Source organism: Magallana gigas, chromosome 7 (assembly GCF_963853765.1).
Source record: "Magallana gigas chromosome 7, xbMagGiga1.1, whole genome shotgun sequence".
NCBI classification, from domain to species: domain Eukaryota; kingdom Metazoa; phylum Mollusca; class Bivalvia; order Ostreida; family Ostreidae; genus Magallana; species Magallana gigas.
This window is the reverse complement of record NC_088859.1, coordinates 23,685,040-23,707,823: the sequence shown is the minus strand read 5'-3', so window position 1 is coordinate 23,707,823 and position 22,784 is coordinate 23,685,040. Positions and strand designations below refer to the sequence as shown.

Genomic DNA, 22,784 nt, shown 5'->3' with positions numbered 1-22,784 from the left:
AATACTCGTATATATAACCGGCGCCCCGCATAACGCGTTCAATATATCTATCATAATCTATTTGAATAAGGACCATACATATAGATTCCCATAATATTTAATTGCATATGACATTTAAGGAAAAGTTCAGTGTGTTAATTACTTGTTGTTTTCCGTTATCAGTGTTTAAATAATCAAAATAATAACTTGTAGAAATATTTTTAATCGGGATTCAGAAGAATTTACTTCCCGCATTTCATAGAAATGAACAGTATATTTTCTTTTTATGTTTACATTTAATTTTGTTCAAGATATCATTGAAATTGTGTGCATAACCAAATACTGATTCCGACTACCTTGAAATCATTAAATTTTCATTGGTTATTGACAAAAAAAAAGAGACGCGTGACCATCCAATGAAAAGGAATACACAGAGTTTGATTGACAGGTTCAGCCAGGTGCAGGTCTTACCCGATGTCCGAGGTTATGTGTACTGGTTATGTGTACTGGTTGTACACAGCCGAATAGTCTCAATAACTTCTTTCAATATGCGTACTTTTCTTTTGTTTGTTAAAAATTAATTCAATTTTGTAAAAAGATAAGTATCATTTCTTATAGTTTTTTATCACGAGAATATCTCAAAGGAGTTTTGCCAATCACAATTAAAGTAATGTTTAACACGAGCGCTATTTTGAAACAATTAAATTGTCAGAGAGTTCCGAATGAAATCTGATGAACGTTTCACACGGTTCTCGCACGCTTTGCCCGAAACGATTTACACGCTTTGCCCGAAACGCTGCACGCTTTGCCCGAAACGCTAAACGGTTTACACGAAACGTTTCTCGCACGAAGGCTGCACGCTTTTTTGGTGTAGTAGTAAGTACGTTTTAGGGTCTGTATATAAATTCATATATTTGACACTTGTTTAAAACTACTATTTGTATGACTTCAAGATAAGAAATTAACGAATCTATGTTTTACAACCTAATGGCGGCGTGGAAAGGCCAGATGAAAAATTAAGTAAATCTTATTTGTTTGGACAAATAAGTTATTTGTTCGGATGAATTACGATGTGTTCGGACAAATACGATTTGTTCGGATGACGGACAAATGAGATATTTGGTCTAAATAAACTGATTATTATAACAGAGAGAGAGAGAGAGGGAGAGATATTTCATAATCATGGATGCGCAGATGTGAAAATCTTAAATCTTAATCAGTTTATGAGATCTTGCAGTCTAAACCAGCAAACTGAATACTTTGAGTTTGAATTAGGGTGTCATGTTGTTTTGTAAAAATGTTTCAAAAATTCTCTGGTAGTTCTGGGGGTCAAATAATTGGTAAAAAATGATTTTTTCACAAAAAACCTTTTTCCTCGAACTCCTCCTACATTTTCAACTGTAGACAAATCATCTCTTGAAATATGTTTTGTATATATTGACACATGCGATAGCTGGGCCTACATACTCAATTTGGTTATGATATGTACCAGCCTGCAAAATAGATTATTTTGTATCCATATCAAAAATTGACAATGCACAAATGTTTGATCTTGTAGAAACAAAACTTCCTAATCGAGCGATAGGTATATCTACAACATAAGTTATTTTAAACCAACTAGTGAACTACTTTCACTTTGTAAACAACGAGAATGGGTGCTTTATTTTATCTACCCCTGATCTTTTCGGCCTGTGTCATTTGGACCCTTGTGAATTTTAGATGAAATTAATTATAAGAGACAGAGTGGTTATCAGCAGTATACAATATATATTATATAGAATTAAACATAATCATAATTTTAATATTTATTTCTATATGAATAGAAAAAAAAATTTAAAAAATTTATAGCTCCTAAGATATTTCTAAACTTAGATTTTCAATTGAAATTCAAAACTTTTTAAGAATTAGGTGAGCAAATTTGTAATGAATTGTAATTTTATTAGTTATGTGATAAAAAACATTTTCTAATTTTTTTTTTAAAGTTGACTAATGTATTTGTTTTTATTTTTTGTTTTTAAAAAGTTAAAATTGATAACTGATAAGTTAGGAAAAATACCAGCTTTTGAACTTGGTCATTTTTTGGCAAAATATTGCATATAGGGTACCCTCATTATACGGATAAGTCCTCCTACAGTTTTCAAGATAGGAAGTTGTTCTTATTCAGATCAATTGAACATATATCAGAGGTGTGCGTATTGCTAGGATTTTGATTACTGATAATTTATGAAAAAAATACCAGCTTTTGAATTTAGTCCTTTTTTGGCAAAATATTGCATATAGTGTACCCTCATTGTACGGATAACTCCTCCTACAGTTTTCAAGATAGGAAGTTGTTCTTTTTCAGATCAATTGAACATGTTTCAGAGGTGTGCGTATGGCTAGGATTTTGATTACTGATAATTTATAAAAAAAAATACCAGCTTTTGAATTTAGTCCTTTTTTGGCAAAATATTGAATATAGTGTACCCTCATTGTACGGATAACTCCTCCTACAGTTTTCAAGATAAGAAGTTGGTCTTTTGCAGATCAATTATACATATATCAGAGGTGTGCGTATTGCTAGGATTTGATTACTGATAATTTGTGAAAAAAATACCAGCTTAGTCAATTTTTGGCAAAATAATGCATATAGTGTATCCTCATTGTACGGATAACTATTCCTACAGTTTTATAGATAGAAAGTTGTTCTTTTGCAGATTAATTGTACATGTATCAGAGGTGTGCATATTGCTTAGATTTTTATTTCTGATTATTTATGAAAAAAATACCAGCTTTTGAACTAAGTCTTTTTTGGCAAAATATTGCATATGGGATACTCCATTTCACTGGATATGGGTTGACATGGATTATGGATACAGTTCGCATAAAAGAAAACCTGGTTTGCTGTCACATTGACAGCTTTTCACTTGTTTAAAAAATTATTTAGGTTATTACTCTTCAAATTAACTTTTACTCGACGCCATTGTGGCCCTTCAGGCCTTTGATTTTTTTTGCAGTAGCCAATGATCTTCTAAAATATGATTGGGAGTGTCATATTGAAGTGTGATCAGGTTCCAGAATTTTTTTCTTTTATTAAGGGGATCAGTGGGGAACAAAAAATGACGGTTTTTTTTGCAAAAAAAAGTATGGTTCCCAGAACTCCTCTTACAACTTTTGGAGTAGCTACGTCATCTTTGGGATATAATTGGGGCTGTCCTATATATGTGCAATAAAGTTTTAAAAATTTTAATTTCATTCAGGGACTAAAATATTAGCAGAATGCATGTGTATCCGCCTATTTGGGGCAATTGTAAACGAAGTCTCCTAAACAAAGCAGTGTCATCATTAGGCTAGGAACTACCCATATGGATCAAACACTACATATGAATAAAACACTACATATGAATGAGATAATTAAAATACTTTATTATTTCTAGTTCTAGAATGTCAGGGTGTCTCCGAGGGGGCATAACCTATATATAATTTGATGCGCAATGACACAAATTAAAGAGCAAGAATAAATTAAATGGTTTAGGGATGAGGATCTCAAAAGTTATCAAAATATACAGTGTATCATCATTTCCTATTTCATAGGGGGGGGGGGGGGGGGGGGTGTTAAAGACAACACCTGGGGGTCATGTACTTTACACCATTTGATGCATCATAATGACATAAGAAGATATTTTGTATTTTCCTGTTTCATGGGGTCAGAACAATCCCATATGGTCATGGCCTACATTGTATTTGATGCATTATAATACATTAGGAAAGAAAGACCCCTTCTTTCCTATTATAACTCATATAAAAATGATAAGTCTCTAAACTTACTTATACATGTGTATATATTAATGCACAAATTTAATATGAAATTGTTACAGGGTCAAAATGGGGTCAACTCAATTGAAATCATGTCAGACTATCCTTCCATGTTATAAATATAAATTTCTGGCTACTAATTTTAGAACCAAAATGACCGTAACAAAAATTTTCTGGATTTTTAAAAAACTTTTGATCTATCGAACTCTTGATCGCTCGAAGTTTAATCATGGTCCTCTGAAGTTCGAGTTATCGAGATTCACCTGTATGTCTCTGTCTGTCTGTCTGTCTGTCTGTCCCTCTCTTTATATTATATATATATAAACTACAATGATTGTATCTACAGTCACTTACAAATGGAATGCTTAACTATGTAATACTTTGCCAAATGATCTCTGTGTACAGGATGTTTTTAAAATATGTTTTAGAACTACCAACGATTTAACTGGTTACAATATTGAATTCTCCATAGAATTCTTCCTGTTAAATATTATCTTAAGAAAATCAACATTACTACCTTCGATTGCTGTACTTTTAGTAATGATATGTCTGAAACTATACAACATGTTTTTGCAAATGCAAGAAAATACAACCTCTATGCAATTCACTTAGTATACTTATACATGATAAATGCTACAAAAATGTTAGTTGTGATGTTTGTGATGTATTATTTGGTGTTTAACCCCTTAATGGGGAGAACAGAATTCTAAACGTTGTTATCTTATATGCAAAGCAATCTATATTTTTATGTTTAAAACAAAAGACACCAGTATTTTTAGGGCTCTATATAAATCAAAGATACAAGATTGAAAAGTCTATTTGTATTTAGAAATCAGAAATTGAAGAATTTGAAAAAGCAATGGTCTCCATGGAATGATTTTAATCATCTGGCAGTTTTAGATGTGACATGTACAATGATACTTCACTTTAGTATTTCTTATGGTTTTTTTCCTCTCTCTTTTTTTGATTGTTGTTTTACTGTTTAGGCATTCAGTTTCACAATTATCATATGCAACTACCTATGAGTATTTCAATATGGAATGAAAAAGTGAGTATTTGTATGAGTAAGTTTCATTCCTTTCATTAGATTTTGTTTCATTTGGTAGATTTTGTTTTGTTTCATTTTTTTTAATTTAGTTTCATTTCTATTTCGTTAAGAATATTCCCATCTCAATTTTGCCAAGTTAGATATGTAAACACAAGACGCTCACAAAATTAAAATGTAAATCAAACTATGCTTATTACCGTTTATCCGTTTTTTTTCGTGTGTCACAAAATTTGCAAGAAAATCTGATACATTTTTAACTTGTGTTAGTTATTTTTTGCGATTTGCAAAAATTAGATCATCACGAAAATTACCAGATATACGGTATATATACAATATAAATTGAATGTTAACTGGTTTAATATATGGATTTTTAATACTAAACAGATAAACAGAGTGACACTGAAGATGGATGTGTCTTATACTGATCACTCACATGTTATTGGCAAAGGAGGCAACAATATAAAGAAAGTCATGCAACAGACCGGATGTCACATTCATTTTCCAGATTCAAACAGGGGTAACAGTATCCAAGAGAAAAGCAATCAGGTACGTATCCTTTGAAGCAATTATTTAATGTCTGTGGGTATATAGAAATCTATTAGACAATACTGTCCATCCATTTGTGATAGAATTTACCATTAGCCCTGCCTCAAGGGCTTGCAATAAAGGTAAATGACATCATAATGTCATAAATGATGGGTAGAGGCATACAGTCAAGGTAAATGATCTTTATCCATCAGATTTAATGTTCAATATTGTAACATATGAGAAGCTAAATGTGTCAGAATATGTGTTTGTGTATATTTTTAGGTCACCTGGGTGACTCAGGAGATCTTATTAGTCAGACCTGAGTCACTCAAATGACCTACTGCTATCTGTTTTTGTTCGTCGTCATTAATCGATTGTCAGCATGAACTTTGAACATTTATAGCTTCTTTTCTTGAACCACTTAACAAATTTCAACCAAATTTAGCTTGGGTGAAGAAGTCTAAAAATTGTGAAATTCAAGGCCCCTGCCCCATCTGGGCCCTGATGGGTAGAGGTAAACCATTAAAATTAATGTAAACTATAATAACAAAAAACTTCTCTACTCTTAGACATCAAGCAGTATAACTGCTGGCATGATTATAATAAGCATTATATAAGCTCACTTTCAAGATTGTGAATTTCATGGCTCCAAGATGAGGGGTTCTTGTTTAGTGTGGGGTTCTGATGATTTTATAGTGAAAATGCATTAATTCTTTGAAAATCTTATCATCTGCTCCTGGCTATTAAACCCATGAACTAAGTACATAATTATGATGAAAAAGAGTGCCTCTTCAAAAATTGTGAATTTCATTGCCCCTAAGTCAGGGGTTCTTGTGTTAGGGCGGGGCTCTTATTCTTCAAAAATCTTCTCCTCTGCTTCTAGATATTAAGCAGATAAACTAAGTACATAGTAATGATGAGGTAGAGGACTTACCTCTTTCAAAATTGTGAATTTCATGGCCTCTGGATCAGTGGTTCTTGAGTTAGGGCAGGCTCTAATGATTGTATAGTGAAAATGCATTAAGGCCAGCATTTTTTAATTTTTAAGTTTACGTAATGCTTTTCAAAATGTTTGGGGAGGAGGAGGGGAAAAAAATTAAAATAAAATTGAAAAATTTCTCCGTCATGAAAAAAAAAAATAATTCTTTAACAACATATTTTATTTTTAAAAATAGAACACATGTCCAGAAGCTGCCATTTTGTGTTAATATAGTAGATTATGCTTGTTTAAAAGAGAAAGGTTTTCTTTTTTATGCAAGCACATACATGTATTGTTCATATGCATTAAGGCCAGTAAAAAAATAATTTTAAAAAAATTGGGTCGGCAGGTTTGTACATCAAAATTTCAAAAAATGCTGGCCCAATTCTTTGAAAATCTTATCTGCTCCAGAATATTAAGCAGATAACTTATAAGTACAAAGTTATGATAAGGAAGAGTGCCTCTTCCAAATTGTGAAGTTCATTGCCCTTGGCTCAAGGATTCTGCTGTTTGGATGGGGCTCTAAGTAAATGCAGTAAATCTTTGAAAATCTTCTCCTCTACTTCTGACTATTAATCCGATGAATGAAGTACATATTAGTTATGATGAAGAAGAGTGCTTCTTCCAAAATTATGAATTTTATAGTCCCTGGGTCAGGGGTTCTTGTGTTAGGACAGGGCCCTAATGTTTATATAGGGTAGGATGGTGTAATTTCGACTTATTTTTTTATGGCGTCTTTCGCTCGAAAGCCATCTATGGATTTGTACGTCTGGAAGTTGCAAAATTCTAAGGAGCCGAACAAATCTTGCTATCAATAAATCCGCAGAAATGAGTGCAAAGTTTTCTTATGTGTTTGAAGATTAAAAAAATGACATACTTCCATCTAAAGCAAAACTATAACAAGTTGGCAAAAAAAAAAAATAGTTGATGTCTTTGATAATTTTCATTTTTATTATAAACAATATGTCTAGGCTTTAGCAGATGTAGTTAGGCCTACATACTCAATTTGTTATGAAATATACCTGCCTGCAAAACAGATTATTTTTTATCACATGATTATCTCAATATGCGGTGGATATCACTCATGGGATTAATTTTTGATATTACACTGTGTGGAGTCTTACGTGATGTGAAGTCATAATTAAACATTACGTAGGTTTATGCAGTTGATTGACGTACATGTAGAATGAAAAAGGAAATAATTCAGTTGAAAAATGTTGAGTTGTAAATGTGAATCATTTGATGTTGTTTCAATTATATTTCATGAATTCTTAAAAAATGTTCGAAAATGAAATGTTTGATTTGTAATCGTATAGTGGTTATTATAACGTCACGGCACCAATGTAATCATATAATGGATATTACTTTTATTTATACCAAGAGGTCCATGAAATTTATATCAACGCTCAATCACTCGGTCAAATATTTACAAGTAATTCAAAATCACACCAACTCTATTCAAGTTCCAGATATGTGTAAATAAAAACACTTGTTATGGATCCATAGATTTATTAATGAGCAAATGTTATATACAAATATACAGTTATACAAACTTCCCGTTATCACCATCCTTACCAAGTTACAACGTAAATGTAAGCCTGCCTTAAAGTTAAGTAAAAGTCCAAGTAACCCAAACTTAATGCCAACGCACTTAGCACGGACAAAACGCCTAGCATGCTACACAATGGAAATTTACGGGACAATAAACAAAATGCTTAGCGAGACAATGCCCAAGACGGGACACGGAGACTGGGGCCCACCCATCTACCCAGGGAAGTGAGTTGACTCGAACCTTAGAGAACTTAGAGAAGATTCCACGTCAACTGGCGGACGAAGGCAAATCCTGACTTTATATACACCGCGCTCTTGGGGTGTGTTTCTCTTCACCAATCAGAATGACTATATGTATTTATAACTCGAACTAGCTTTTCCCCACATCATTATGAATAACACAGACACTTTCCGAATGATACTTAAACGAATACAACCAATCATATTTATCGTTGCGTTTTCCTTAAGCTGTAGACGAACATGTGCTTGACATGTGACCATGCTAAATATAATCCTATCACAGGTTGTTAAACTTCAAGGAACTTTTTTCCATGCGTAAAGTTGTTGACGTCTTGTAGCTAATGTGTTGTGCAGCGCACAATTACAATTTTTACATAAACTTACTCAAAAACTTACTTAAAAATTTGAGATGAACAAAATACTTGGTAAGGCCAAAATAAATTAATAGTGGGTTTCCTATTCCAGCTTGAAAAAAAATAGGGTAGGTAGGTAGGAAAAACATTTTATTTTATTTAAACATTTTTTTTTTTTTTCACTTCAACAACAATAAACAAGTTGGAAAAGATGAGTTTATTTTTTTCTGCTAAAAGGCAATGATGAATTGTTTTTTACCGTTGTCATCAAGTTTTTACCCCCCTGGTGATGACACTTTCTAATTGTTATTGCCAACAATGTGCTTGGAAAGCACGATGCCATTTTCCACAAGAAATCACTGTCAAAATAAATCTTTAAATTGGTGTAGGGTATGTGTTTTCTCAAACACGGAAGTGACTAAGATTGGAATTTCTAAAAGTAAAACTGGAATCGTTGATATCCGGATTAATATATCGACGATAAAATGTTTAGGGTCGGGGCATATTTTTAGGGTCGGTCGGGGAACCGGAAACACACTATTAATTTATCTACGCCTAAAACAAGTGATAAAAGTTTTTTTTATATGCAAAAAATATTAACAACGTATATTATCTGATACATGTAGCAGGTCAATTATTTTTATGAAAATATCATTAACTTAAAGGCATAGGGTCAGTATAGATAATAATATCCTAAATTTAAGAAATGACTAAACCAGGAAAAATTGACTTTAAAAGTATCAATTCCTAAGTGTGTGCATGGATTTCTTATTAATTGAATGAATTTTAAAGTATAGTTACTATATACATGTATATACAAGGGCCCATTATGGAAAAAAGGAGGGGAAAAAAAATCAAGACTTGCATGTAAAATGCATAAGAAAAATAGTAAACACATACATTGAACAATAGAGATATAAAATTTAAAGGATGCTATTTCACTTTACATTGTTCATAATGAAAATAGATTGTCTCTTTGAAAACAGCATCATAAATGTCACATCAGTCCATGGAATAATTGGATGAAATGAATAAGTCATGTTTCACATAATCACGAAAGTCTTTGTATTGGTTCTGTATTGGTTTGTCGATTTTCACTTGGTTTTCTTTAATTTGTACTGTTCATTGGATTTGATGTCCTCAGACAGGAACTGCAGCAAGTGGACGTCGCCACAAAGAATTTCTACAGTATCTGGGAAAACTGCAACCTGGTTCATGATCATGACATCCCCTGAGGGAGTTCCATCATGATAAACAATAAGTCATGACATCCCACCAGTAGGGAGTTCCATCATGACAAAAAATCAAAGTACTGAAAGTACTGATAGACAGAGGCATCATTTCGGAGGAAATTAAACTAATGAAAATTTTTATGATTTTTTTATTTAAGGAAAAACAGCGTGCATACTGCTTATCATGTTGAAATATTCGCGAAGCGGTTTGGTATTATGGCAATTTAAGGTCGCGAGGATATTTTTCAGGTTGACATCAGAGTTAGGTAGATAATATTAAAATAATTAGTGTTGTTCTCTTATTTTAACCTTATAAGCTTGTTATATTAATACTCAAAGGTGTTTATTCTTTACAAAAAAGGAAGAAGGAAATTATTTTGCATCACAAAACAACATGGGAAACTGTACATGTTATTAAATGCATAAAACTCGAACTTGAAAAATACAATGCAAACTATTTATGTACACATTTCTTTTCTTGTGTATATTTAGTTTAAGTCTATATTATTTCCTGTGTATAGTGATTTGCAAGCTCAAGGTAGAAAACGCCATATCCTAGAAGTTTCCACACCTGTTCAAGACAAAAGATAACCTCTAAACCACAAACTACTTTGTCTAACTGTACAACAGCCCCTCCCTCTCTCCTTTTCAATCTCATAGAAGGGATTTCTTGATTAATGAGTGTCGTCGATCTAGATATTCTCTTATTATGATCGTTGAGAGAGAGAGAGAGAGAGAGAGAGCGAGAGAGCGTTTTAGGCGTAATTTTACGTACATTCATTTGAAATATACTAATATTATATATTCATAAAATTATTATCCACAAAAGAATATAGTACAATGTGATTGAATCCAGCAAGCAGTTTCAGTCCGAGTCCACGTGTTACCCCTGTAACTCAAATCAACGCGCGAGGTGCACCATGTGTTCTTTCCAAGATACGGGAAAAAAGTTTCGTTCTAATAGTTTTCATTTCAAGTAAGGAGAACAGAAGTATGCCTAACAATAAAGTATTCTACAATGTGTGTGATGTTTGATTTCAAGTAAAGAGAAAGAAAGCATGCCTAACGATGAAGTATACTAGGTATTCTACACTGTTTGTGATGTTTTGATTTCAAGTAAAGAGAAAGGAAGCATGCCTAACAATGAAGTATACTAGGTATTCTACACTGTTTGTGATGTTTGATTTCAAATAAAGAGAAAGGAAGCATGCCTAACAATGAAGTATAGGTATTCTACACTGTTTGTGATGTTTGATTTCTAGCAAAGAGAAAAAAAGAATGTATAACAATGAAGTACATGTATTCTACACTGTTTGTGATGTTTGATTTCAAATAAAGAGAAAGGAAGCATACTTAACAATGAAGTATTATACACTGTTTGTGATGTTAAATTTGATTTAAAGATTGATATACTGTGTTTGTGAAGTTTAATTCTTATACTTCTTTTTTTTCAAAAGAACTCTCTCTCTCTCTCTCTCTCTCTCTCTCTCTCTCTCTCTCTCGTTCGTTAAGACTATGGACACAATAAACACATGTACTTTATTTTGCTATTTATTTTGAATTTGCAGAGAACTCAAGTTCAGTTATATGGTACCGGTTTTAATGATTTATATCATGGCTATTGTTTGCATCCAATAAAAGATTTTTTGGTCAATTCTATCTATTTTTTTTCATGCGCGACACTCTTATCAGCTTGTAAAATACACACTGACTTCCCAAATCACTTGCGGGGGGGGGGGGGGCTGTAATGAGAGAATTGTCTCCACGGGAAATTAATTGATAAAATGCGAACGATATACGACAGAGACAAAGAAGCACACCATGTTTATTCATCGAATCTCATAATTATTCATTATTTCGTCCACCGCTAGATGGTGCTTAAGGAATACTCATTATTTGACGTCACAGGCAAGACAATCACAATATACGGAGGCTGATAAACAGCCTCCGTCTAAATATATATCAAAAGAGCTATAACATCCCATGTTTGCAATAGGAGTTCCATTATAGCTTAAATCAAAGGTGTTCATGGCATTGGAGAAAGGATGGCATCGGTTTATGTTGACCTGGAATCTGCAAATTTGGGCATAGGGCAAGGCATGATAAATGATCAATCAGTAAGCAAAACCACAAGAAATCAACATGTGACACAACGTAACTACATATTATTGATTACTTATAGAAAAGAAAAATAAATAGCAATAGAAATTGAGATACAAAACTTTGGCAAAAATGAATTATGATTTCAAGGTATAAAGAAAAATTATTCTGATGGAAAAAGTAAGTTTACTTGATACTGAGATAGAGCATTACGCCGTTCCCTAGCAGTTTAAGAAACTACAAGAGTTTCCGCTGGTTTATAACTTAGACATTCTAATGCTAATCAGTAAATTAAACAAAATTCAGAACTTTAAAGAAAAACAGAAGGGAAAATTATTTTAAAATATTGTAAAAAATAAATAAATTTGAGTTGTTATCCTGGGTCCTTTGAATTTGATAATAGTGCGCTGCAGTCACACTACCTAGCACTATGTACAGGACACAGAATAAATATCAGATGACCTAATTGGGAAAATGTAATTTGTATTCAGCTGAGAAATTTAGAGGTCTGCATTTGTATGGAAGAGTTGGCATGATCATAGAGTTTTGTTTTGAATGCTAAAATGCCTTCTGGAGAAGAGTGATAATTTTTCAAGAGCCTGGCTTTTGAAGGAGTAAGATGATGCATGAAAAGTGTTGGTCTGTGTTTAAGGAAGAAGACTCTGGATACAGGAAAGTATTGGGTGCTGTTCTGGTTTATGACCTCGCATCCTTTCCCTGATTTACAGTCACTGATTTCTTGTTCAAGTTTTTTGAAGAAAGGCTGAAATAAATGGCTTGGAACCTCATAAGTGTACTTTCCGTTTGTAGTAGATCCATCATGATTTTCAAGATAAGACATGATATGTGTGCCACTTGGTGCAGGTATTACTGTCTAATGACAGCATCTAGTTATCATTTTGTTGGACAAGTACCGGTTCTTCACTGTATGCATGCGATTTAACTGACATTTTACAAATGCTGACTAACCGTTTATATTTTATTATGCCCCCCTTCAAAGAAGGGAGGGCATATTGCTTTGCTGCTCTCTGTCGGTCGGTCGGTCCACCAACAGTTTCCGTTCATTTTCTTCTCAGAGGATGAACATATTGAAATGAAATTTGGTAAACAGGTTTATCATGATAATATCTAGGTCATGTTCGAAATTGGGTACGATCGAGAAATTTTCGACAGAGTTATGGCCCTTGGACGTAGAAAAATTCCAGTTATTTGCAGTTTCCGCTCATTTTCTTCCCAGAGGATGAACATGGGGATGAACATATTGAAATGAAATTTGGAATACAGGTTTATCATGATAATATCTAGGTCAAGTTCGATATTGGGTACGATCGAGAAATTTTCGACAGAGTTATGGCCCTTGGACTTAGAAAAATTTCAGTTATTTGCAGTCTCCGCTCATTTTCTCCGCAGAAGATGAACATATTGATATGAAATTTGGTATACAGGTTTATCATGATAATATCTAGGTCAAGTTTGATTTTGGGTATGATAGAGCAATTTTCGACAGAATTATGGCTCTTGGACATAGAAAAATTCCAGTTATTTGCAGTTTATGTTCATTTTCTTTGTGGATGTTTCCAAGGGAGGGGGCCATAGGTGTTTCACAAACATCTCTTGTTTACCTTTTTACTCACATACTTGTTGTAAACAGGACACGGAAATATACCTGGTAATCAACAAATGAATGTTTGAAGTGATAAATATATCAAGAATCTATCTAGTCATAAAAATGATATGACAGCGAGGGAAAGAGACCCAGATCGCCAGTACATGAGTTATAATCATGAAGTTGGAAGGAAATTAATCTTTAATGATTTCAATTAGGAACACTCTGTTAAATAAGGATTTAAGAAAACAGAAAACAAAACGTTTTCATTCGATAATTTTCTTCTAGCTTTGTAGGACGAGCCAAGTAGCACGCAGTGCATGAGATGATCTGTACTGTCTTAATTAAACTGATTGACAGGTGAAGCAAGTGGAGTCTTGAAATAAAATCCCACTCAAATGACTGACTATTGAAACCTTAAGCAAAATAATATAGTTCAGTGGTAAAACTTTATTAGAATCAACACACAAGTTCTATCTCTCTCTCGATGCAAGTAAAAACCAAAGAAATGATTAAGGTCTAACATAGGAAATTGAATTAAAACATTTTTGTAACTGTTTTAATAAAAATTACAGTTTTAGATCTTAGTATGTGTTATCCAATCCCATATTAAAAAAATCTAGCAAAATATTAAACTTCTCTGGTCAGGGTATTCATCAAAAGGCATTAGGTCATTAACCAGTATATGGAAGTTGCACGCTTACTGCATGGTAAGGTATTTTTTTGGCAGTTTTGAGGCAAGTCTTGCATAAATGATCTCGCACGCTTTTTGTACGGTACAGTTCGTTTTGTGAACAGAACGGTACGCTTTTTGAATGGTACATTTCATTTTGTGAAAGGTACGATTCGTTTCTTGCAGGAATGGTACGGTTGGTTTATGAGGTGTACTAGCACGTTTCAGGAACTGTATGTGTGTGTGTTTAGTGTGTGTATATTATAGCATTGAATCATGATTTTTTGAAGTATACACTCTCATAACTGCAACGGTGTGTGCATACAAATTGAGTAACGCGCGTTAGCGCGTTATGAAAATTTGTATGCACACACCGCTGCAGTTATGAGAGTGTATACTTCAAAAAATCATGATTTAATGCTTATATTTACATTTTTTTTAACTTCTTGCCTTGTCTGCAAATGTGATTCATACCTTAAAATTCCCATCTTATCCTAAGGGTAAGTTAATATTAATGGAAGAGCCACAGTAACAGCCACAAGCGTGAACTTTGATTTTCGCTTGTGACGTTGCAGTTTACAGCGGCACAACGTTTGTGACGTCATTATAAAACTCGTCAATTTGACCTTTGACTACTTGTTGCATTTAGAGGCATTTAAACATCACGGAATTTAATGGAAAAACACAGTAGAATGTAAATATAATTATATATATATTAAAAATGTAGTTTTGATTTGTTTATTGCAGGTATCTATAGCTGGTGAACCAGTGGGAGTGGAGATTGCAAGAGCTCAGATAAGGGTAACAAAAAAACTATTCTTTTTAATCTATGACATACAGTAAAACTTATTTATAGCTAAGGACTATATGCGGTTTGGTCAAATATCTGCCCCCGATTTTAACCAATTTTCAAATAGTATCGAATAAAAATCAAATCTTCATAAATCATTGTACAGTGGACGCCTATCACTTTAATCTTGTTTTTAGTTGTCATTGCGCATTCGCTGTTTATCTATGACGTCATCCAAATGACCTGATTCTCGCAAATGTGCAAACAAACGAAGATATTCTCATTTTTGCTTTATATTTTGCATGCAGAAATATAGAGTGCAGGTCTGCTGAAATAGATTTTAACCTATGTTTTAGCTCACCTGAGCTGAAAGCTTAAGTGAGGTATTCTGATCACATTTTGTCAGTCGTCCGTCTGTAAATTTTTTACATTTTGAACTGCTTCTCTAGAACCGCTTTGCCAGTTTCAACCAAATTTGGCACAAAGCATTAAGGTGAATATGAATTGCAGAAATAAAAGTCTGATCTTTATTCAAAGCGGAGAGAACCTCGAAAATGTAGAAAAAGGGGAAGCATTTTTAAAAATCTTCTTCTCAAGAACTACTGAGTCAATTTCAACGTAATTTAGCCTAAATAATCCTTATGGATGGAAAAATATAAATTGCAAAAACCATGGGCTAATTTTGTTTCAAATCTGAGTTATTACAAAAATAATAATAAAGAAAATGCATGTTTCAATTGGTTTATAGCTTCGGATTGGGTATTCCATTCGGAGTCAAGTGAAGTCGTACCCAAACCGATTTGTACCCGAACAGTCCAGTCGTAAACAATGATACTTGGGTTGTAAATGTAAAAGGATATCTGTTAAGGTAACGTTTTGATATAATTACAATAATTAAAAAAATATGAGATAAATGAATGTAGATTTTTGATAATATATATTGTCATCTCCCATAAGTTTGCAAAAGAGGCCCCTATGGTATATCAAAATTTGATAGAAAATTTCTGTTTACATGCAATCTTTTCTTTAAAAAACGATTAATTAGCTTGACAAATTTATAAATTCTTTTCACTCTTTGAAGGAAGGCATAGTATTATAAATGAAGTCTTTTTTTAATCGACAATATGATTACAAGTCTGTTTGGGTACGAGTCAGTTTGATTACGAGTGGAATGTAATTTTTCCATATTTCTAAAAGGAAGTTCTTTGTTTAAAGCAGCCATGACGTATGATAAACTGGTTGATCTGACAAAGATGAATTTGTTTGTTGTGCAACAGTTCACGTGTGAAGGGAATCTTTGAAACAAGCAAAATACTTTGGTGCTGATTTTGTGAAGTAAATTGATCGAGGTTAACCCTTAGGCTGCTACGCGCGACTATTGTCGCGCCGAAATTTGAGGTCCGCCACTGCTACGCGCGACTATTGTCGTTTTTCCGAGAGCGAGTTATCTAAGGTTTCCCCAAGGCTCGCTTTGAACAAAAACAGGATGGCTATTGTTAGGAATGAAATTTGATTGGTCAATTGATGTTTTCGGAAGGTTTCTAGAGTTTTCAAGAGTTTAAAATAAAGACTATAGAGCGGTAAACTTCCGAGAAATGTTTTGAATTTGTAGCCAAAATGGCGAACGTAGAATGAAGTGACGAGACGAAAGTTTTGAACTTTTTTCACAGTGATAGCAAAGACGTAAATACTTTTGATGGATTTAATCCTGCAGTACATAACTTAGAAGATGTTGAATTATTGATTTATGTGTCTTTGATGGACTTTGTGCCAAGAAATGACCAAGAATTTGATGCCGATCTCGAGGTAGGCTGGTCGCGTGTTGATCCACCGCCATGGAATATCCCATTCACCAGAGAGGAAAAATTAAACGCTAAAATGGAGGATTATGAACCTTTATCGTTTCTTAATTATTTTTTAATGATATGTTTATGGAAATTCTTGTTTAATTAATCAACATCTATACCGAGAGACGTGAGCAGTCAGAGAATGTGAATCAGACCAACATTAAAAAACATTGATAAAGTGTTTGATGTATTTCTTTATTTTTCAGTTACTTTGACCTATTAATTGTTTACCCGATGTTCAAAAATGATATGAATAACAATGTATGACTTATTCATATACTAAGGAACTTTTACAGTCATTTGGGTTCTAAAATATGACAATTGAAGAATGGAACAATAAAAGGCATTGATTTTAATTGATTTTCACATTTGAACGTACCTAGATTGATAAATACAAGTTAAATGAAGAAAATGAGCATTGCATTGAAATCTTCAACATTTTCTCTTGCATTTAAATATAAGTTTGGTAACTGTAGCATAAATAGTTGCTGAGATATATGATTTTAAAACTCGATGGTCAATTACCATTAATTGTGATTAATTAATTCAGCAGTGGCGGCCATCTTGGCGAAAATTAATGCAGCAGCCTTAGGGTTAAATATTTCAAAGCGTTGACAGTTTTCACCGTGGTGTTAGCTTGTTTTGATTTTCGTTTTATAACCTGGGAACTATCGCCTGTATTTTGTAATAATTACGTATGAAATCAAACAGAGACTTTGGTAAATCAGACAGTTGACTGTTTACAGTACCGATCACACCCAGCCTAACAGAAAGTAAAACCCCAACTAAACCCTGGGTTTACTTTCTGGGTTTACTTCAGGTTTACTAGAGTGGACCCAGAGTAAACCCAGAGTAAACACAGAGACTAAACCCAGTTAGAAGTATACCCCTTAAAACAGACGCTAACTGTGTATTCGAAATATACAAGGGGCAGAAATTACAGGCAATAGGATGGTAAAATAAAAGACGGGTCTGCTTCACACTTTAGTGCGTACTGTTGACCTCAAAAGCAATATCCAAGTAAACCCAAAGTAAACCCCGAGTGGACCCAAATTTTCAAAAAGTAAACCCAAAGTAAGCCCAAAAAGTAAACCCAGGGTTTAGTTGGGGTTTTAACTCTGGTGTTAGGTTGGGTCTGATCGGTACTGTACCTGCGCAAATTAAGCAAAATCTGATGTATTAACAAAGTACTAAAATACAATTCATTCTATCCGTAATTCGATGTGATCATTTGCGTAATGTTTGATTGATGCAATGTGTTTTGTTGCGATGCTCAGAATTTTCTCGAGTTTATTCAGTTTAAACAGAGTTTAATATTGCAAACGGAAATATATAGACATTTTGAAAAATAAATTGTGCTCTTTATTTGTTATAGTGCATGTTTCTTATACTAACCATAGTTGAGTGTTAATCTTCAAATTATAAGCAAGATACAGAGGTTTGCTCACAATTCAATGTTCAATTCAATGTACCGTATTTCACGGAATTTAGGTCGATACGGTTTATTGGGCGAAGGAGGCCGTTTTTAGCCATAATATAAAAAAAAGTATAAATAGGTCGACTTCGAAGAATTGGTCGAAAAATTACCGCTAGTTCTAATGAATAAATGGTTTAAACCAATAACGTTATCATATAGTAGCCTTTAATCTTATTTCACAGTTTTAAACAAAAGGGAAATAAAATGTATTTCTTGAAAACATCGTAAGAAAATGTCTGAAATTGCGTCAAAATTTTCAAACCAAATAATTCAGTACAGCCGGTTATAATTTAAGATCGTTTTTTATTACTTCCCTGCCATGTGTACAAACTGGTGTTAACCGGGGGATAGTTACCTAGCCTGGAGGCATGACTACGGTAGCACATGCCACCCTGTGTCTCTATGTGACTTTTTACTGTGTATATACACACGAGTCAACCTCGATCTGATCTTATTGAAGCCTGCAGGCATGAGTAGCACGTGCCGAGAGTTCAACTGTGTATAAACAAAGTCAGCGCTACCCAGACTGATTTCAGAGACACCTGGCTAAAATTTCATCGAAAGTTTTATGTTGAATATACAGAAAAAAACTTGTTCATGTATTCTATTATGAAAACAAATTGTTTTTTTTTTTTATTTCTTCCCGACGATATTTCCCCCCATAATTACCCTTTGTACGGTTCTCATTTTACTTTTACCACGGGAAATCGATTTCCTGTTTATCGTAAGCACACGATCAAAATGCATGACAGCATTTAATGATTCAGTCAGTGATCTAAGTAAGAAATGTAAGAAGAAATAAATCTATTTACATTTAATTTTGTTTAAATGGTAAATTACTACAGTATATTGATTAAAATCCATACGATTTTTACACAGAAATTCAAGCAGTATTATAGTAAACACTCATAATTTTATTGGAGGGTTGCATAAATTTTTGCAAAATTCCAACCAAAAAAAAAAAAAACATAAATTGGGCGAAGCGATGAATAGGGCGAGGTCCACATGTCAGGGGAAAAAAGTATCGACCTAAATTCCGTGAAATACGGTACACAGATCTGTGGCCATTCTTTTTTTTTTCATTTTAAATGCTGAATAGGAAATACCAAGCTAAAAATCTTAATCTGAATGTAATAAACTCATGTGAACAAAATATGACTCAAACCTAGCAGAATTGTGAGCTCTGTATCTTGCTTATAATTCTACTATTGATGCTGAAATTTTGGTTGATCATTAGAAATGTCATGTTACACGTTAAATACTTGTACCAAAAAATTACGTCAATTTTGATAATTTTTAAGTTACAGTTAAAACAGTTTCCATAGTTCTGACACATTTCTGTTACGGGGATATAGGCATTATCACTATTCCTAAGAAAATATTACAGCGGAAAATCAGCCTGGTTTGTAGCCATTTGTTGTTTTTTAATAAAGATGAAAATAATGGGTGGACCTTAGTAAAATAGAGTGATATGCCTGTCAATACATTGATTTTTATAGCTCTTAAACATGTCACGTGACCACATTTTTCATTCCAGTGTATTCATCAATCAAGTGTGAGTAAGGTTATAAAAGACACATGTGTTAACGTCAGGTAAACAACAGTCGTTTAATTATAATGGGGAAGACAACTTAAATTTTTGAATGTTTCTAATTTAAGGAATTAAGCGCATTGAGGTACAATTATCTTCTTCACATCTATAGGAATTTTTTTTTAATAAAATACAATAACTATTATAAAATATTTAAAAAAAAATACAATAACTAGTAAATAGTTGAGGAAGAAATAAATACAATAACTAGTAAATGGTTGAGGAAGAAATGAACCTATATCCTCTCATATATTTTGATAGCTTTATAAAGTTGGGGAAGGGGGGGGGGGGGGGAAGAACGAAAATATAGGGAATATGAAGTTAACAGTGTACCTCTACCAAATGTTATGTTTTATATCTTGCGTAGGATTTTCTTATTCTCGGTAAAAATAGTAATGCATAAAGGCACAATGTCAAATATTACGTGTATGCAAAAATAAGTGTAAAATTGAATACTTTACAAAAATTTTTTTGTTATTCTACCTAGGGGTCATATGGCACGTTATCTTTTGAACGCCCATTTAAAGTCATTGTTGCTCAGGGGAGCGATGTGGCTCCTTGTTTTGCAGATAATTATACACGTTATACTAAAAAAAATGGTACTTGAGCAAGCCTGCGCTCGATGTTTCCCAGTCAAAAAACCATCTGAAAACACCCACATTTTGCTCCAAAACATCAATTTATCAAAATAAGGCAATCTTCATTATGTCATTTCTACATTATTACGTCACTTTGGTGATAAAATTTTACACCCTTATTTTCAATATGATTTCAACTAAATTCCAATTTTTTTTTAAAGCTTGTAATAAAACTTTAATTTTGGGGGCAAGAAATGCATAATACCGCACATAGTCCTTTGCTATAGCCGTAATTCAATATATGGTTATAGGGAATTTGTAAGAAATCTTATTTATTATGAAAAAATAGCTTCAAACTATCAAATCAATATTGATTTCATTTACAAAAATGTCAGTATAATATATGAGTTTTAGAATTTTTCATATGCATTTTAAAGTTTCATGCATTTTCAATTAACTTTTAATGGAAAATATTTGTTATATAAATGATAAGATATGTTAAAATTTTGCCTGCGGGAGTCTGAAAATTACTTCATTATTGCTGTAAATTCACTTGAACTGCAATTTCCAATAGGTTTAAATAAGAAACTTTCCAAGACATGCATGATAATTTTTTATAGCTGTAAATTCATTATACCTGTGTCGTTATAAACAAGTTTGGCTGTACTGAAAAATTCTTCATTTAAACTGAATTGCATAGGCCTGTTGTTTCATGAGAAACATAGGCTATTAATAACAGCCCTCCAATGAACTCAATTCTTGGCTGCTTTTGCTGTGTCATTCCAGATCATGTTCTGTGCCTTCGATTCTGCCTCCTTATCCTGCCTCCAGGTGTTTCTCTTTTGTTCCCTCTTCCTTTTGCCCTGTGGGTTCTATGACAAAGCTTGATGTGTGGTGCTGGATGTTGGCTTCTTTAGGGTGTGTCCAATCTAGTCCCATTTCTTTTTATACCCCCGCTCTGAAGGAAGGGGTTATACTGTTTTACCCTTGTGTGTCTGTCCGTCTGTCTGTCTGTTTGTCCGGCCATAACAAAAATTTCTGTCGCATTTATCTCAGCAACTATTTATCGCAGATGCTTGAAATTTTTACACAGTGTTTGTTAAGGCATGTCATATTGTGGGATTTATTTTTGTACCAATTGGACCTCAGCTTCCTGTTAAATGATGACTTAACCAAAATTTTCAAACAAATTTTCGTCAAAGATTTCTCAGCAACTATTTATCGCAGATGCTTGAAATTTGTACACAATATTTGTATAGGCATGCCATATCGTGGGATATATTTTTGTACCAATCAGACCTCAGCTTCCTGTTTAATGAGTACTTTGTTTATTTTTAGCCAAAATTTTCAAACAAATTTTCGTCAAAGATTTCTCAGCAACTATTTATCACAGATGCTTGAAATTTTTACACACTATTTGTTTTGGCATGCCATATTGTGGGATATATTTTTGTATTAATCGGACGTCAACTTCCTGTTAAATAATGACTGTTTATTTTTAGCCAAAATTTTCAAACAAATTTTCGTCAAAACTTTCTCAGCTGCTATTTATCGCAGATGCTTGAAATTTTTACACAGTGTTTGGTAAGGCATGCCATATCGTGGGATAAATTTTTGTACCAATCGGACGTCAACTTCCTGTTAAATGAGTACTTTGTTTATTTTAGCCAAAATTTTCTAAAAATTTTCCTCAAAAATTTCTCAGCAGCTATTTATCGCAGCTGCTTGATATTTTAACACACTATTTGATTAGGCATGCCATATTGTGGGATATATTTCTGTACCAATCGGATGCCAGCTTTCTGTTAAATGTCGACTTTGCTTATTTTGCATATTCACATCAGAGCGGGGGTATCACTAGTGAGCATTGGCTCACAGATATCTTGTTCTTATTTGTATATCAATTGGCTCCTGTCCCGCTCTCTTTCAAAATTCTTCACAAAGTGGACTTTTGTGATCCTTTTAGGCCAGTGGATGTTGAAGATGCGCCTTAAAATGGTGTTGTAAAATGTTTTGATCTTTCTGACAGTTGTTATGGTCACATTCATCATTTCTCTGCTCCATACAGTATTTACATTGGAGTTGAGTATCCACATTTTGGTAAGTGCAAATGTTCCTTGAGGCCCAGATGTTTTTTAGCATGGTAGGTGCAGATCTTACCTTGCCTAATCTGAATATAATGTCATGTTCTGTGCCCGCCTTTGTGTCCACCACACTCCCCAGGTAGATGAAAGATTCAACTTTTCTGATAGGCTCACCACCAACTATGACAGGTATTTGGGCAGTGGTGTTGATCTTAATCAGTTCTGTTTTCATTAAGTTGATCTTGAGCCCTATTCCTGCTGATTTTGTTGCTAGGCGAATTGTTTTGTTCTGCATCTGACTGGTTGTGTGAAAGGAGAGCCAGGTCATCAGCA

At 33.4% G+C, this 22,784-nt stretch overlaps 1 protein-coding gene across 1 annotated transcript in view; it reads left to right on the top strand.

The window, feature by feature from the left end:
• The window catches only part of LOC105325916 (protein bicaudal C homolog 1-A), a 294,873-nt gene that overhangs the window by 65,652 nt on the left and 206,437 nt on the right, over positions 1 to 22,784 (top strand). Inside the window, exons 5-6 of the mRNA XM_034458287.2 lie at positions 5,207 to 5,368; positions 14,832 to 14,885. Coding sequence (XP_034314178.2) covers positions 5,207 to 5,368; positions 14,832 to 14,885 — 216 coding nt within the window. The remainder of the gene's footprint in view (positions 1 to 5,206; positions 5,369 to 14,831; positions 14,886 to 22,784) is intronic.